The 18211-nt window shown below is 42.2% G+C and overlaps 1 protein-coding gene across 4 annotated transcripts in view; it reads left to right on the top strand.

Moving 5' to 3' along the window:
* RELCH (RAB11 binding and LisH domain, coiled-coil and HEAT repeat containing) overlaps positions 1 to 18211 on the top strand; it is a 125072-nt gene that overhangs the window by 10253 nt on the left and 96608 nt on the right. For all 4 annotated transcript variants that reach the window (XM_074987790.1, XM_074987793.1, XM_074987788.1 and 1 more), the window contains exon 2: positions 12054 to 12143. In XM_074987790.1, coding sequence (XP_074843891.1) covers positions 12054 to 12143 — 90 coding nt within the window. The remainder of the gene's footprint in view (positions 1 to 12053; positions 12144 to 18211) is intronic.

Genomic DNA, 18211 nt, shown 5'->3' with positions numbered 1-18211 from the left:
GAGCTGCATATGACTTCAGAGCCTCAAGTTGCAGACCCTGAGGCTTTAATTCTGTTGTGTTTTGTGGAAGGGCTTTGTTAACTCATTTTAACACAGATGCTCTTTGATTTAATGGAAAACCATCTGCAGTCATTCCTCTCAGAGGATTTTTACAAAACTTTCCCAATTTTATTAGTTATTTTTTTGAACCAGGTATCCTTCCTACTTGTATCAGAGAGGTAGCCATGTTAGTCTGTATCTTCGAGAACAACAAGATGTCCTGTGGCACCTTATAGACTAATGGATATTTTGGAGCATAAGCTTTTGTGGGCAGAGACCCGCTTCATCATCTTAAACAAAAACACCCACCTTCCCGATTGTGTTCGATAAACAGTGAAGTTCTAAAAGCAAAAATCATCTGATGAAATGAGTCTTTGCCCACGAAAGCTTATGCTCCAAAATGAATGTTAGTCTATAAGGTGCCGCAGGACTCCTTCCTACTTGATTATTTTTGACCTTGTAATTCATTCTTTGTAAGGCCTTCCTTCTGCTTGATAGTCAGGGCCTTTCTTTCCAACATACATGTATTTCCATAATCATTAAGCTAACTTCTTTAATTTTATAATTACCCTGCAACATCACTGATCAATATAGCTGTGTCCAGTTAAATGTTATGTTTCTATCAGATTTACCTTCCGAACTCCAGATGTGTAGTACTGAAAAAGCTGAAAGAAGAAAAGAATAGTTTTCTGCGCCCTTACTAGTAACCATTCTGGGGCCTAAATCATAGGTAGAGTGAGGCAAGAACACGATCATGATCATTGCTCTGTTGTGCCACACATTGTACAAATACATTGTAAAAAGTTTCTTCTGTAAAGAGTTACCAGTGTAATTGAAGTTAATCTGTATAAAATGGATGTAACAATTAAAAGAAGCAGTAAGAAGGTGAAGTAACAGTGATGGATACTTGTCATTGCATCAGCTACCTATATGCAGTTTTTGTCAGTTTTTTTATAAAAATGGAACGAAATGTGGGAATGTGCCAATAAAATGTGTGGGTGAAAGTTGAGAGTATTGCAAATATGGATGAGGATTAACATATCCCTAAAAGAAGATCTGGACAGCCTTGTAAACAGGACTAATAAAAGTGGGATGGAATTTCAGGAAACTGTTTCATATCTGGCATCCCGGAACCAGGATGTTGCTGCATAGTCAAATATTCTGGATAATAGAGAGGTATACCTAGCAAGGCATAGCACTAAAGAAAACAAATTTAGATATTAGAAGTAAATAAAATTTTATGCAGACTACTTTATTTACCAACAGCAGCATTGTACATAGTAAACTTGTACAGTATTTGCTGTATTTATTTGTATTTACTTTCACTGTATTACACTTATGGAAAACATAACTAATATTTACTGATGGTTAAAATGCTGGTTATTTGAGAGTTCCAGATGATAGAATGCTGGTTCAGACAGTTTACTGTAATAGTATAAAGTGCAAGATTGTACAATTAGGGACTAACAAAGATAATTTTTGCCATAAGCAGAGGATATATCAGATGAAAGTGACAGAGGAAGAGGGAAAAACCTGGGTGGGAGAGGAGTTATTTAAGTTAACCATTAGTGTGGACCCAAGAACAAATGGATGTAGACTAGCCATCAACAAGTTTAGGTTTGAAATTAGGCAAATTTTTCTAACCAACATAACAGCCATACTGGATCAGACCCAAAGGTCCATCCAGACAGTGGCCAATACCAGGTACCCCAGAGGGAGTGGACCGAACAGGTAGCGATCAAGCCATCTCTCTCCTGTCATCCATCTCCAGCTTCTGACAAACAGAGGCTAGGGACACCCTTCCTTGCCTATCCTGGCTAATAGCTATTAATGGACCTAACCTCCATGAATTTATCTAGCTTTTTTTAAAACCCTGTTATAGTCCTATTCTTCACAACCTCCTCTGGCAAGGAGTTCCACAGGTTAACTCTATACTGTGTGAAGAAGAGCTTCCTTTTATTTATTTTAAATCTGCTGCCCATTAATTTCATTTGGTGTCCTCTAGTTCTGATATTATGGGAACAAGCAAATAATTTTTCCTTGTTCACTTTCTCTTCACCATTCGTAATTTTATATACCTCTAACGTGTTCCCCCTGTTAGTCTCCTCTTTCCTAAACTAAAATGTTCTTTTTTTGAACCTTTTCTAATACTAATATATCTTTTTTGAGATGAGGTGACCACAACTACGCAGTTTTCAAGATGTGAGAGTACCATGGTTTTATACAAGGGCAGTAAGATATCCTCCGTCTTATTCTCTATCCCTTTTTTAATGATTTGTAACATCCTGTTTGTGTTGTTGACTGTTGCGCCCCACTGCAGAACGTTCTACAATGTCTCCAAGGTCTCTTACCTGATGAGTTGTAGCTAAATTAGCCCCCATCATACCTGATGTATAATTGAAGTTATTTTTCCCAGTGTGCATTACTTTACATTTACCCACATTAAATTTCATTTGCTGTTTTTGTTGCCCAGTCGCTCTGTTTTGTGAGACCCTTTTGAACTTCTTAAGGGTCTGCTTTGATCTTAACTATCTTGAGTAGTTTAGTATCCTCTGCAAACTTTGCCACCTCACAGTTAACCCCTTTCTCCCAAGCCTTTCATCCTTCTCAACAGCACAGGGGTTGTCTGACTGGAGGTGGGAGTTGAAAAGAAATTTTCCTGGGTCAGAATAGCAGAGACACTGGGAGAGGAGGGGTTGCTGTCTTCTGCGGCATGGAGAATGGATCAGTGGCAGGTTTAAACTAATGTAAACTATGGATTTTTCTCTCACTTTGAAGTCATTAAATCACAATTTGAAAACTTCAGTAACTCAGCCAGAGACTGAGTCTATTATAGAAGCGGATGCATTTAATTCTGTGGCCTGCAACATGCTAAAGTTCAGACTAGATAATGATGGTCCCCTCTGGCCTTAAAGCCTCTGGATCTAATCTGTGATTTCCTATTGAAATTGTGACAGCAATGAGACTTGAGAATGAGGTGTGTTTATTGACTGATCTGGCAAGGGCTGCCCATTCATAAAGGGAAGAAAAAAGTGGAAATGGGGAATTGAGGTAGGCATTATTGGCAGAGCCAGGGAGGTTGCAGACAGTCTAATAAAATAATTAATGCCCAGTGTTGAAAAGAGTAGAGTGCAAAAAGTGAGGATAAAAGTCCTGAGTTTGTTATTGTGGTGAAAGAAAGGGAGGCATTTCAGGATACAGTCTCAGCAGCATTTTTGAACATACCTGTAGATGGTTTGAGGATTGAGGGACCTGGAAGTGGGTGAGATTTAAGGATATGCATGCACGGAAGTGTGTGCGCAGAGTTCAAACTGAGGTTAAAGCCTAGACCTCCCTTCTGTCTATACACAAATCACATGTCTGAGTCTGAATCAAGATGCAGACAAGGGTTCAACCCCTATTGTTTTGCAGTGTAAGTGCTACCCACTGGACTCTTGTTCTGGGAGTCTGCAGGAAGTCCAGGAGAAAACTTTTTGTCCTCCGAACTGTCAAAGTTTGGTAAACAGCGGTACAGTTTCCCCCGCTGCATTATAAACAAAAGGCCGCATTTTAGGACAGCACTAGGAATCCTGGGGGTGTGTTTGGTTGCATTTGGACTTGCATACTGAGGTTACAAAAAGGTATAGATGCTCAAGCTCTAATTTAACAAACTTAGGGGCTATGTGTACACTAGACCAAAACTTCGAAATGGCCATGCAAATGGCCATTTTGAAGTTTACTAATGAAGCGCTGAAATACATATTCAGTGCCTTATTAGCATGCGGGCAGCCGCGGCACTTCGAAATTGTTGTGACTCACGGTCGCACGGCTTGTTCAGACAGGGCTCCTTTTCGAAAGGACCCCGGCTACTTTGAAGTCCCCTTATTCCCATCTGCTCATAGGAATAAGGGGACTTGAAAGTTGCCGGGTTCCTTTCAAAAAGGAGCCCTGTCTGGATGAACTGCGCAGCGGCGAGCCGCGTCAATTTCGAAGTGCTGCGGCCGCCCACATGCTAATAAGACACTGAATATGTATTTCAGTGCTTCATTAGTAAACTTCAAAATGGCCATTTGCATGGCCATTTCAAAGTTTTTGGCTAGTGTAGACACGGCCAGGGTGTGTTAACTTGAGTTGAGCTAATTCTGGGCTTACATTGCAGCATAGACATTCCTAAAAAGGCAAAAACAGAAATCAAAGTGAAGTTATGAATCTCAGTGACTCTCAATAATCCCAGACAGTTGGCCACCCTAGTTGGAGGAAAGGAATTTGAGGCAACAATAGAAATAAGGCAAATTTATTGTGTCTAGAGATGAAAGGAGAAAGTAGCATAAGGGGCAGATGGGATCAAGGATGGCTTTCTATAACATGTTGATGTCAGCATAATTATATTTAGAGGCAAAGGTACTTCGGGGAATTTTAAAGAAAAAAATTGAAGGAAAGATCAAAAGAAGTCAACCAGTGGAACTATTGGGTGTACTGGGAAGGGCTACAGGATGAGAAAAGTGCAAGAAGTGTCCAGGTCATAAAGTGTCCAGCTTAATGGTGGTTGCTAGATTGTTAGGGCATGTCAAATTGGCAGCTCAAATTGGACAGGAGTCAGCAAACTCGGAGGAACGGTGCTGCTTGACCAGGAGGGTATCCTCTCCTTAATTTCTACCAAGCTTACAGTGGATGCTATCCATGTGGTAGTAAACAAGCCACAAAGGTTCTGGAGAATCTGTGAATAGCTAATACTAATATTAAGTGAAAGATTTTAATACCAAAAAGGTTTCTTTTGCAGTATTTGAACTTGTTATAACAAAGAAGTGGGAAATTGCAAATGCTCGAAAGCTAAAGATTTTGGAATTAATAGAAGACATAATGGAATTACTGCTAATAAAGTTATCCTACTTAGACTAAATGTTGATTTTTAACTTTAAAGAATGTATAGAATAGTTCATCATGAGCTGGGTATAGTAAAAGAGGAAAGAATGGTTGGCCGCTGGCTGTTCTTTTGCAACACAAATAAAAAGCCTCAGAATATCCAAATACAAGTGGCTCTCAAACTTCATTTTACTGCAACCACCTTCTGACAACAAAAATTAATACGTAAGTCCAGGAGAGTGAACCAAAGCCTGAGCCTGCCCAAGATCTTTTGCCCCAGGTGTATGGGGGGGGAGGTGTCAAAGCCCAAGCCTAACTGCTAAAGCCCTCTGCAGATAAAAAAAAAAAAAAAAAAAAAATCATATCTACATCAGTCTCTGTAAAAATGAGCAGTGTATATGTGTACCCGTGGATGCAAAGCAAATATCTGTATTTGCTGAGCTCTACCCACCATACTTGACAGGGGGACCAAAACTGAAGCCCCAGTACTTCAGTACCAGGAAGGTGATGTATAACTTTAGTTACACGGTCCACAACAGAAGCCCTCTCACTTTAGTCAGGGGCCACAGAAACTAATCGAGCCCTGGCAATCCTATTAAAAAGGGGTTGCAACCCACTTTGGGGTCCTGACCCACAGTTGGAGAACCACTGCAGATGCTGGTAGCAAGCTCAGTTATTTTCCCTAAGTTGGGAACTCCACACTCATAACAAGAAACTTATTGACAGCTTGAAAAAACCTCACTGCACTCCAACTACTGATTGTAATGCTATGAAAAATGAAATCTCAAACAGCAATTAGATGGAAGGAATCCTGAAACATAGCAGCTTCAAAATACACTCTGTCGCGGTGGAATGAGTCATAGGTAGCGACTACATATGTTGGTTTTGGCAGTGTGTGAAGTCACAGCTAGGCATATTTTATTTACAAATCAGTTGGTTTAATAAAATTTGAAGAGAGATTTGACAAATAACCACTAAAAGCAACCTACAGACTTCAGGTTTTTCAGCATACTGTTGGATGTGCCTCTCTTCCTCCTTTTCACTCTTGGGAGCAATTGTAACTTTTTTTTTTTTTTTTTTTTTACTGTTGCTCTATGTTCACCAGAATGCTCATTTGTTGGAGAAATGCTCACTCTATTTGATGGTACTTGTTGCCGCTGGGTTCCGAAAACTGCATTTCCTCATCCAGTTGAAGCTTCTGCACAGTCCATGTCAGTACATTATTGCAAGGCTAGGGATGGTTTGTGTCATTTTTTCCTTGGTCATCTCTGGGACAAAATAGGTAATTTTTATAACTACAGTCTTCACCAAAAAGGGTTCACAGTTGCCAACAGAACCAGAACAACAAAAAAAATCCACCAAAATGGATAATGAGTTTGTCACGTATTGGAAGACCTACAGGACTTGGCATAACACCACAGATGGGAAAGGGAAGAGGAGTAGGTAGGAAGCATTAGCAGTATCTTGTGGGATCCCAAAATCTAATAACATGAACTGGCACAGGAAACCAGTATTTGCCCTTGTACTTGAAATTATTTTAGATATTGATTGATGGAGCCGTGAAGTCGAGCAGCTTGACTTGAAATCAGAGGTTAAGTCTCTGCTGAGATCTGAATGGACTTTTGGCTTCCATTGCTTCTCAGTAATTATTAGTCCACACCTTCTGGAAATATTGATTCTTTTTTTTTTTCCTACAAAAACTATACAGATTACATTATGAAACAGCTGTTTCATAAGCTTTCCCTACATTAACTACACTTAGTTACATTTTGTTCATTGCTCATCTCTGTTATAGTATACCTTCTGTAAAAGATTTTTTTTTAAATATACACAAACTTAAGCAGGCAGGCAATCAGCAGCCCAAAATCTGGTACCTTGTGCCTGTTGTGGTCAGCTTTATCATAAAATTCCATAGCCAGCCCCTTAAGCTGTCAGCTCCAAGCAACTGTAGCCTTATTTCAGATAGGCATATAGGGAAAACAACCAACTGGGGCAGATGAGCATAATACAAGAACTGTAAAAATGAAGGGGAGAAAACAAAGGTGGTCATGGGGAAATAGGGAGCATGGGAGAAACAGAAAAGAAAAGAGTAGAGCTATGGTAACTGTGTTGAGCATAGGCTGAAGAGACTTGGAGGAGGCTTGCCTGCTCACCAAACAAATGCACGTGGGTTGCTACAGGAAAAACTTAAGGACTACAGTAAACCCCCAATATGCACAATTTTGACTTGTGGTTAACCCAGAATCTTGGAGTTCCTAAGGGCTGGGGGTTGGGGAGCGCAGCTGCTCCCCCAGGTCCCCCAGCTGGGGAAAGCTGGGGAACAGACAGCCCAGCTGGAGGAAGCCAGGGAGAAGCCAAGCTTGGTTACCCTGGGCTTGCAGTAGTCAGGGAACTGACCAGCACATCAAAGCTGCTCCCTGGTTCCCCTCTCCCCATCACTCTGGGAGCTGGAAAACTGACTGATGCTGGTGCACTGATCAGTTTCCCAGCTTCCACAACTCCAGGGGTCTACTGTACTGGAATAAAAGTACTAGTATAGTTTCAAGGTAGAAATATCACTCCCTTTTAGAAGTTTAATATGAAGTAAAACTTTGTCAAAGTTAGAAATTAACATACTGCCTAGTCATTTTCCCGAATGGGAAGAATTATTTTGGTCATTATTTTTCTCCTTTCAAAACCAAGATGTGTGTAGTGATGCTATACTTGCACTGCTTTTGGGAGTTTTTCTAGGTATAATAGAAGCCGCAGATGAGAGTTTTGTAGCCATGGAAGAAGACATTCTTAGTTTTTATATTTCTAAATGCTGAACTTTTTAATCAGTTGGCCAAAATACTTAAGTTGGGGAAAATTCCTGCTCCAATATTCAGTTAATCATTAGTGTGCATTTTTGTGTTTCAGGAGAAGGGGGAGTTAAAATAACCTTTTTGGATAGTGTGTTAAAAGTAGTAAAAATGTTTTTAAAATGTTTTTGTTTTGGGTTGGAGTCTGAACAACTCGGTGCAGGAGAATTCTGAGTTTAATGGCCCTAAAACAGTAATCTGTTATGCTTACAAAAGAGAGGATGTTCTTTCTATCTGCCAGACCTGCAAACTCAGAATGCATTCTGTATCAAGCTGTGCTTTCTCTGGAATATTAGGCATCAGTGGTTACAAATATTGTGCACTGTGTTTCACTGAGATTTTTGAAAGTTTTGCTCTAATTGGAATTCAGATAACAAATCTGTTTGTGCCAGAATGGAATTCAGTTTGCACTCTGAAAGCTGTCTGAGAGGGGGTCTAAGGGCAAGAACCATTATGCTCTGCAATGACCACACGGGGGCAGCAAATAGGGAGCATAGTTATTCTTTAGTGTAACCACAGAGTCACGGACACACCTGGAAGACAGTAGCCAACTGGGGCGATGGATCTCCATGTTACCATCCATAGGTAAGTGCCCTCACAACCCTCCGACTAAACCCCTCCTGTCTCAGCCATAGCGCCTCGGGGAGCTGGTGGTCAGGGCTAGCTCTCTGCCCCATTGGCTGGCTCCAGGCTGCCAGCTGTTGCTGCAATGTGGCCCTGGACACCCTAGAGACCCACCACTGCCAGACCGACGCTGCCCACATGGCCATGGGTAGCCATAGTGAACCCCTCCCAGCCCCTTGCCCTGACTCCTGTATCCCCACACCTCCCAGTTCCCTGCATTGAGCCCCCCACCCTCTTCCCTGATTGCAGCATCCCCATCCCCTGTTCAGAGTGCTCCACTCCACCTCCCAGCCCTGTGCTATGACTGGCACCCCCTGCCCTGAGCCCCCACAAGGACCTGTGCAAAGCCAGGTAAATTGTCTGGTGGTTGTCAAACTCATGTGCATGCTCTCAGTGAGTTATGGGAGATGTGCCTCTTTGACTCCCAATAAATGGCTTCCGTAAAATCCCATTGAAACTTTCTTCAATTTTGTATCTGTGGCAGAGGCAAGGATAGAATATAATTCTCCAGAGTATCATTCAGCTGCCTTAACTATGCTACAAGCTTTTCTCTTCTTGAAGTCCTCTGTTTCATTACAGGAAACCCTCGAGTTCCTCCAATTCCCGCGTAACTCAAGTTTTCATGCAAGTCATGCGGAGATGGGAACTAGGCTGCCCTGGGCTTGCAGGGCTGGTCATTTTCCTGGCTCCCAGAGTGGTGGTGAGATGGGAGCCAAGCAGCAGCCTAGTTCCCATCTCCCCGTCGCTTGTGGGACCCAGGAAGCTGACCAGTCATAAGCTGGTCAGTTTCCCAGGTCCCACAAGGAGTGAGGAGAGGAACCAGGTCTTATCTGGGGCTGCCCCTTGGTGCTGGGCTCCAGCCTTGAGTCTGTGTGGTTTCCCTGCCCCCCTCCCTCTGCACTACTTCCCCCCACACCACCTCTCGCATAAAGGCAAGATATGCTCATGTCTCGGGGGATTACTGTACTACATATTCCAACTTATGCAACAAATGAAGATAGGGTCCTTTGAGTCTGGGAGTGGGTGAAGATTAGGATGTGTTAATGTAATTAAACACTGTCTTAATTAGAGATCAATATCTGTCACAGAGGTCACAGAATTCTGTGACTTTCCATCTGCAGGGGTCCACTGCAGTTGACCCCCTGGGACACCAAAGTAGCACCAGGGCCAACTGTTCAGGTGGATCCAGAACAGCCACCAGCTGCTACTCCAGTAGCACCTGGCAGGGGTACCCCTCCCAGCCAGGTAGATTTAATTACAGGTATTTTAGGAAAGTCATGGATAGATCATAGGTGTGAATTTTTTTGTTTATTGCCCATGGCCTGTCCATGATTTTTTACTAAAAATACCCATGACTAAATTCTAGCCTTAATCATAATGCATATACCCAAGGGGGTTGAATTAAGGATGCATTGGCAACCTTCAGTCTGTCATTTCCAAATTTTCAATGGTCAACTTTGCAACTTAATGTTCTTTTGGTATCTAACTATAAATTTGTGGCTTCAGGCTGAAAATGTATATTAAGCATCTAGAGAGAAAATGAAACTTTTGAAGTTTTTTGGCAAAATGCACAATTTAATCTTTAGAAAGTTTGCTACTTCAGAAAATTGGTTAACTTTTTGCTCTCATTCTTTTTTGGCAGTTTTGGGGTAACCTGTTAAGGGTTGTCCATACAAACCGTTAATGCATATTATGGGAGTGTGGGTTCTAGAGCACTGTAATGTATTGCACACTGCAAGGTCTGTGTAACCCTGCTAATAGTCACTAAAAGTTCTCCAGTACATTTTCATGTTGTATTTATTATACTGCACAAGAGGACTTTTAGAGCACACCAACAGTATTCTACACAGGCGCAACAATTAGGGCACAATACAGTGCACTTTAGAAATGACATCCTGGTAGTAGTATACATTACTTCTCTGTATAGACAAGTCCTGAGTTTCAGTTCATACTTGTAGTCAAGGCTTGTCTTCACTTACCTGGAGATAGTGCTCTGGTTTAATGGGTCTAGTAAGGACACCCTGGTGACATTCCCATCAACCTCAGTACTCCACTGATTATGAGGAGTGAGGGAAGTCTCACAGTGGGAACACTGCAGAAATATGACATAAGATACTTCAATGCCACTTACACTATTCACGTAGCTGGAGTAGCTATCTTAGGTCAACTTTCTTTGGTTGTGTGGACCTGGCCTCAGTTCCAAGGCTTTTTAATTACAGATACAAGATAGCTTTTGTTCACTTGCTCCATGACAGTATGTTAATTCTTCGGACCCGTAGAGATTTGGGACCTGCTGTTTGTGTTCTGGGAATACTGAGTTTAGTTCATATGACTTAAACTTTTCCAGAGAACTAGATGGAAACTTACGTAATTTCAAAGAATAAAAAAAACTGTTAGGCTATTCAGAAAAAAAAAATTAAGCTGTGTCTGTCTTCGTGTTTTGAAAGCATCTCATATTTTGGTCACCAGTACAATTGGAATATTTGCCATGTTCATTTTCAGAAGTTGCAAATTATATTTTGCATTAAATCTAGTCAGACACTTCCAATTGTACAAATATATATATTTAAAAAAAAAAGGAAGTATGTATACTGTACTTAAAACAGCATAAAAGGAGTCCAGGGCTTATTTTATAGTATTGTTCCCCGCATATAGATTTAATTTAAATATCATATAAACATAGCTTGTCAGTTATAAAATATTTTGTGTTTGTGACTAGAATGTTGAACAAAACTAACTTTTTGCTTCATTTTGTCAAGCATTCATTGAATACATACACTGGCTTATGGTTGTGTTTTCTAATAGTTATATGGCTAGCATGAGTTGTTAGAGAAGCATTTCTTCTGATTACAGTATCTCTGTTGAACTACCATTAAAACATTAGAATGAATTCTGCTAGCCACAAAACTGAACCTCATTAGAAACTAAACTTTCTAACATGATTTCAACTTGTATTCTTGAAACCCATTACTACAGGGCTGTGGGGAATAGGTTTTGATAGTGGGGACACGCCAAGATTGGTATGTGTTAAGGGCTGCCCGAGAGGTTGTGTGCTATGGGGAGATCCTGGTAAGAACTGGGGTGCAAGAGAGGGCCTGAGGTATGAGAGGGTGTCTGTGAAGGAAGGGATTGTGACCTGGGGCAGGGTTTTGGGGTGCAGAGTCTGAGAGTGAGTGTGGGTACAGGAGAGGATTCTGGCCTGGGGAAGGGATGCAGGAACAGGTGCAGGGTCTAAGAGGGAATTGTGGCTTGGTGCACAGGGCTCCTGGTGCATCGTCTGTCTGGGGGTATGGATGCAGGAGAAGGTTCTGGCCTCCCTGGGCATGGGTGTGCAAGGTCTGAGAGGGAGCTGGGGTTGGGTGCCAGAGGCAGTCTCTGGCTGAGAGGTGCTCACCTAAGCAGCTCTTCACTGGCAGCGCTCCAGGCAGGCCTCTCTGCCTGCAAGCCAGCAGCCCTAGGCTGCTCCTGGCTGTTCCCTGTGGCACTCTTGCCACAGTGCTCTTAAAATTACAGTAATTCCTAAAATCTTTGTCAATTATATTACTTTTTTGAAAGTGTAAAGGTTTAAAAAAGTGAACCATACACAGTACTGTAGAAACCTTCTGCTTCAAAATGACAATCTCAAATCTGCTTTTTGTTCATTCTCTAAACTGTTGTAATTTTGAGGACTTTCTACAAATGGTTAAAATGCTGTTTCACTTCTTGTAGATCGAGCTGGAAGCATTAGTACCCTTGATTCCTTAGACTTTGCAAGATACTCTGATGATGGAAACAGGGAGACAGATGAACGAGTAGCAGGTGAGTAGGATTTTTGTGTGGGATACAAGTGTTAGAGTACTAGGGTTACCATATGGCTTCATCAGGTTTTTTGGGCAGCAACATTTATAAATTACGTCTTTCCTCTTCAGGAACATGTTAAAGATTTCACTAGACTGTAGTTTTACTACATCAGGTTTATTCTAAATAATCTTTGTTAGCTCCTAAAATCACTTAGGAGTATTTTAGCTGAGTGAAGCAAAATATATCCTTTAAATGCCCAGCATTATATTTTATGAGATTCTATGCAGAGTTCCCTCTCCTCGATTGTTTGCCACAACCACAGAATCCTTCAAGATTGTCCATGTGCACAATAAAAGCAATCATTGTTTACTGATAGTTATTGCATCAATTTATTGCTCACAAGAGAGTTGTAAGCAACTCAAGCGTTGCCAGTTTAACAGCCAGTAAGCATACTGGCCATAAATTCTGCCTCTGTCGTCTTTCTTCTGCTTCATTCTTCCATTTCCCAGTTCTGCAGACAATGTGTGATGGCAAGGAAAAGGGGCCATTGTACATTGGCAGTCTTTTCCCCGCCCCCCCCCCCCCCCCCCGCAATCAGATCTGCTCTCCTGAAGTATTTGGCATCTGTGTGCCTTAAGTGACACATCTTTTCTTGTCAACAACACAGAGCCAATATAACCTTGGAGAGAGTATATTGGGTTATTTTTGGTCTTGAACAAAATCACCTTTTAATTAGGTTCTAATCTCAACATCGTCAGTGGTGATGCATAAGCTAGAAAAAAGGTAGATTTTTTTTTCAGGTTTCATTATTTGCAGTGCCAGCAGATGAAAACTGGGTTTTCAGATTGCACCTCCTAAAACCAGCACTCTCTGGTCCAACAACATCCCTTGTCCAGCAGGACCAAGGATGTTAGTGGACCAGAGAGCCAGGCAGGAGGGCGAGCTGCAGTCTGCATCCTTTGGCAGTCCTGGGTGTCTGCAGCTGGTGTACCCAACAGCCCTATGGGACGGGAGGCAGTAGTGTCTGTTTCCCCACGCCCACCAACCATGCAGCCCTGAGGGAGGGCAGCTGTGCAGAGCTGGAGCTGTGTCCCCAGCACTGGCCCAGAGCTGGCTTGCCTTGGCAGCCCCACAGGGGACAGCATGGGCGGAAGCTCAGCAGCAGGTGAAGGAGCAGCCCAGTGGAGGGGGTTTCAGCTTGGGAGCCAGTGGCAGGGAACCCTTCCCTGATTTGGGCAAATTCTCCAGCTGGTCCCAACCGTGCTAGACCAAGAGGGTGCAAGGTGTACTTGTAATATAAGAGACTTTGATATAACAAATTACCGAGGGACATTTTATCCAACTACAATACTTGCGTCGCGTAAGCCTCATCGTAAGATAATGGTGAAGACAAATATATTCTTAACATTTCAATTTTCACCTGTCATCTATCACTACATGACTTTGTTATTGCTATACAGCGTTCCCTCATATTTTCTCCACGCTTGGGTGGAATGAAATTTATTATACACCAAGGTATGTGTGGATGCGCACCAGCAATAGAAACTCATTCTGTCTTCTATGGGTGGCTGTAGACACTCTGCTAATCAGCTGGGTGGCACCTGAATCTCTTCTGTGCATCTGCCCAAGCAGTCATCTTACAGGGAACACTGCTGCTATATGAGATATACAAAAGTGTTGAATTCATTTTACCAAAACCCAAAGCTGGATCTCATCAGATGGGCTAATTAACAAAGACTAGCTGACCCTAGCAGCCTTGTGAAATTAAGGGCCCAGATACTTCCCATCATCTTAGCCTATATCGAGGTTAGGTAAACATTATCTAGATCAAAAACATAAATGAGAGACTTCTCTTTGCTCCCAACCTCAGCTCTAATGCATTTTTCTCTGGTACCTGCTCTTTTTTGTGAAATACAAGATGTTGGATGAAGAAAACAGCAAGAATGGATGGCAAGGATGGCTACCATTTTTAGCTGGTGTATTTCTGCCTTTTGTAAGTTTACCGTCGAAGGGTCTAGTAGTAGGTCCAGCTGCAGTACATAGAATCATAGATTAGGGTTAGAATAGACCTCAGAAAGTCATTTAGTTCAGCCCCATCTTCTAATCAGGACCAACCCTAATAAATCATTCCAGCTGGGGCTTTATTAAGCCTGACCTTAAAACCGTCTAAGGATGAAGATTCCACCACCTCCCTGGGCAAGCTATTCCAGTGCTTTATCACCCTCCTCAAGATTTTTATAAATGGGTCAGATTCAGTCATACGGTACCAAATGGGCACCACCTTTAGTAGAAATCATTTGAGACCATTTTGATGCACATTTTATCAATATTTTGATTTCTGGTGTGGTGCAAAAACTCAACCACTAGAAACTCTTTGGAAAAATGTCTATTTTGAGGGTTATATCTTTGCAATCCCTATTTCAGACTACTCCTGATTTGGATCACTAGCCATGCCTTGCACCCTCCTGAGTTCATGCAATTTACCAAGAAATCTGAATTAAACACGCACATTTTTAAAGAGTGGGTCAACTTTTGAAAAGAAGTCTTGATACATGTTGAACCCATCTTGTCCTGCACTCTCGGGACCTGACCAGTGTCATACGAGAGAATTTTCTGGATGACAAATGGTCAGCATTTTCTAGCACATTACCAACACTTCCACTGCTTACTGGGCTCTTAGAAGACATTTAGGCTGTGTCTACATTACCACCTTCCTTCAAAGGAAGGATGGTAATGAGGCTGTTTGGAATTTACTAATGAAGTGCTGCCGTGCATAGGCCACACTTCATTAAGCAAATTCCCCCCCGCGGCAGCTCCGAAGTTTTAAAGTACGAAGTACCGGCACGCGTCTAGCCACGGCTCACCCGAGGAGTAAGGGGACTTCGAAGTACCGGCGGATGCGCTGTGGCTAGACGCGTGCCGGTACTTCAAAGTTTAAAACTTCGGAGTTGCCGGGGGGGGGGGGGGGGGGGGGGCGGAATTTGCTTAATGAAGTGCTGCCTATGCACGGCAGCACTTCATTAGTAAACTCCAAACAGCCTCATTACCATCCTTCCTTCAAAGGAAGGTGGTAATGTAGACACAGCTTTAGGGGTAACTTACAGCTGAATTACAGCACAGAACACTGAGAGCCAGGGCTGGTGGCTGTAAACAAACTTTATGGGACCATGGGAAACTTGGCCACACCAATGGTAGGTGGTCTTCCAGCTAATTAACATCATGCCGATGAGAGCGTTCCAGATTAGAGCAGTTTAGCCTGTACAACCATAACTACAGTGCTGCAAACATGCCACTGTAATACTGTCAGTCCCTTTGGATGAGAAGTGTGCACTCATGTAAGGAATCTTAATTGCAGAACTTTTGATAGCACTCCAATGTAAAATCTAAAAAAGCATACTTCAAACCAAAGTAGCAATTAACTTTTTTAATATAGCAAGGGGCATATTTGAAAGAATATGATTTTTTTGGGCCTTCCTTTTAATTTTGCATCAGTGTAACAGGTCTCAATGGTTCTTTATAAATGTGACAGTTCATTGTCCATTTCCAATACACAATAAACTAGTGGTACAGTATTGCTTGACATTGCTATGTAAGTTGTGATGTGTAACACATTTTTGTCTTCAAAAAGTGTCTAAAGAACTTTGGATCAGGTGCAAGTTTGAATATGGTAAACCCTCAAGCAGCACAATTTCAATTTGTGCTTAATTCGCATTAACACGAGTTAAGTGCAAATAGGAACCAGCGCCCTTCCTCCAGCCTCCCACCTCCCCCAGATGGGAGAGCCCAGTGGGAAAAACCATGCCACAAGCAGCTGTTACACACGCACACACACACACCCCTCCCCCCATCCCCCCAGCTGGGGATTTCTGGGGATCTTCCCACCCCCAATTTACAGGAAATTCAGTTTACGCAAAGGTTGCCCACAACTCAGGCTCCATGTAAATTGAGGGATCCTGCTTCTTTGTGGGTAGGACCTTTTAAAATGTTCAAAAAGATTTTCTTCTCTAAAGGCAGCACGATTCCCTAAAGACTAACAAAATAATTTATTAGGTGGTAAGCTTTCGTGGGACAGACCCACTTCTTCAGACCATAGCCATACCCAAACAGACTCAATACTAAAGGCACAGAGAACCGAAAAAATAATCAAGGTGAGCAAATCAGAGAGTAGAGGGGCAGAAGGCAGGGTGAGGGAGAGTCAAGGATTAAGCCAAGTATGTAAAAGAGCCCCTATAATGACCCAGAAAATTCACATCTCAGTTCAAACCATATGTTAATGTGTCAAATTTTAATATAAAAGAGAGTTCAGTAGCCTCTCTTTGCAGACAGTTGTGAAAATTCCTCTTCATTAAAACTCAAACTTTTTTAAGTCATTAACAGAATGGCCCACTTCATTAAAATGTTTACTGACTGGTTTGTGAATCAGGAGTGTTATGTCTGTTTTGTACCCATTATTTCTTTGTCTGAGAGAGTTTGAAGTCTGTCCAATATACAAAGCATCTGGGCATTGTTGGCACATGATGGCATATATAATGTTAGTTGAGGTACATGAGAGTGTGCCTGTGATTCTGTGAATAACCTGGTTAGATCCAGTGATGGTATCTCCATAGATACGTGGACAAAGCTGGCGACAGACTTTGTTGCAAGGAAAAGTTCCAGAACTGGTGTTCCTGCAGTATAGGTTGTGGTTGTGGGTGAGAATCCTCATAAAGTTGGGAGGTTGTCTGTAGGAAAGAACAGGCCTGTCACCTAGGGCCTTCTAGAGTGTGGCATCCTAATTTAAGGATAGGTTGTAGGTCTTTAATAATATGTTGCAGTGGTTGGAGTTGGAGGCTGTAGGTAATGACTAGTGGTGTTCTGTTCTTGGCTTTTTTGGGCCTATCTTGGAGTAGCTGGTCTCTGGGTATTCGTCTGTCCCTGTCGATTTTGGTTTTTTATTTCTCCTGGTGGGCAATTCAGGTTTATGAATATTTGGTAGAGATCTTGTAATTTTCAATCTCTGTCAGTAGGATCAGAGCAAATGCGAGTGTACCTAAGGGCTTGACTGTAAACAATGGATCTAGTTATGTGTGCAAGATGGAAGCTAGAACGGTGTAGGTAAGTATGGTGATCAATGGGTTTCCAGTAGAGCATAGTACCGATCAGGCCATCCTTGATTTGTAGTGTAGTGTCCAGGAAATGCATCTCTCGCATGGAGTAATCAAGGCATAAGTTGATGGTGGGGTGCAGATTGTTAAAGTCTCTGTGGAATTCTTCTAGAGTCTCTGTACCATGGGTCCAAATCCTAAAGATGTCATCAATGTACGTTAAGTAGAGGAGGGGTAATAGGGGACGAGAGCTGAGGAATCATTGTTCCAGTTCAGCCATAAATATATTAGCTTATTGTGGGGCCATGCGGGTGCCCATAGCAGTTCCACTAATCTGGACGTATAAATTGTCCCCAAATCAGAAATAATTGTGTGAGAGCAAAGTTACAGAGGTCAGACACCCTATTAGCTGTGGTGACATCAGGGATGGTATTGCTGATCGCTTGTAATCCGTCTTCATGTGGAATATTAGAGTACAGAGCCTCTACATCCATGGTGGCAAGGATGGTGTTGTCAGTGGTATCTCAAAAGATAGCTGTGAGCGTTGGTGGTAGAGGGTTTGAGGAGGGAGTCCACGAAATTGGATAATCCGGTGGTAAGAGTGCCAATACCCGAAATATAGGGCGTCCGGGGTTCCCAGGTTTGTGGATTTTGGGAAGTAAATAGAATAATCCAAGTTGGGGTTCAGATGATGTGTCTGAGTAAATAAGGTCCCGAGTAGCAGCAGGGAGTTCCTTAAGTAGTTGTAATTTTTTTTGGAATTCCAAAGTGCGATCAGAGGAGAGAGGTCTGTAAAATGTGGTGTTGGAGAGTTGTCTGGCTCTCTCCTGTTCATCATCTGACTTATTCATGATGACAACAGCACCCCCTTTGTCAGCTGGTTTGACTATAATGTCTGGGTCATTTTTGAGACTCTGAACAGCATAGTGTTCAGCATGGTTGAGATTGTGTCTCATTTGGCATTGTTTGTGTATGTCAGTCTGAGCATGGTTGCGAAAGCGT

Source organism: Carettochelys insculpta, chromosome 2, assembly GCF_033958435.1.
Source record: "Carettochelys insculpta isolate YL-2023 chromosome 2, ASM3395843v1, whole genome shotgun sequence".
NCBI classification, from domain to species: domain Eukaryota; kingdom Metazoa; phylum Chordata; order Testudines; family Carettochelyidae; genus Carettochelys; species Carettochelys insculpta.
Note: the sequence above shows the minus strand (reverse complement) of the source record. Positions and strands in the feature narration are given on the sequence as shown.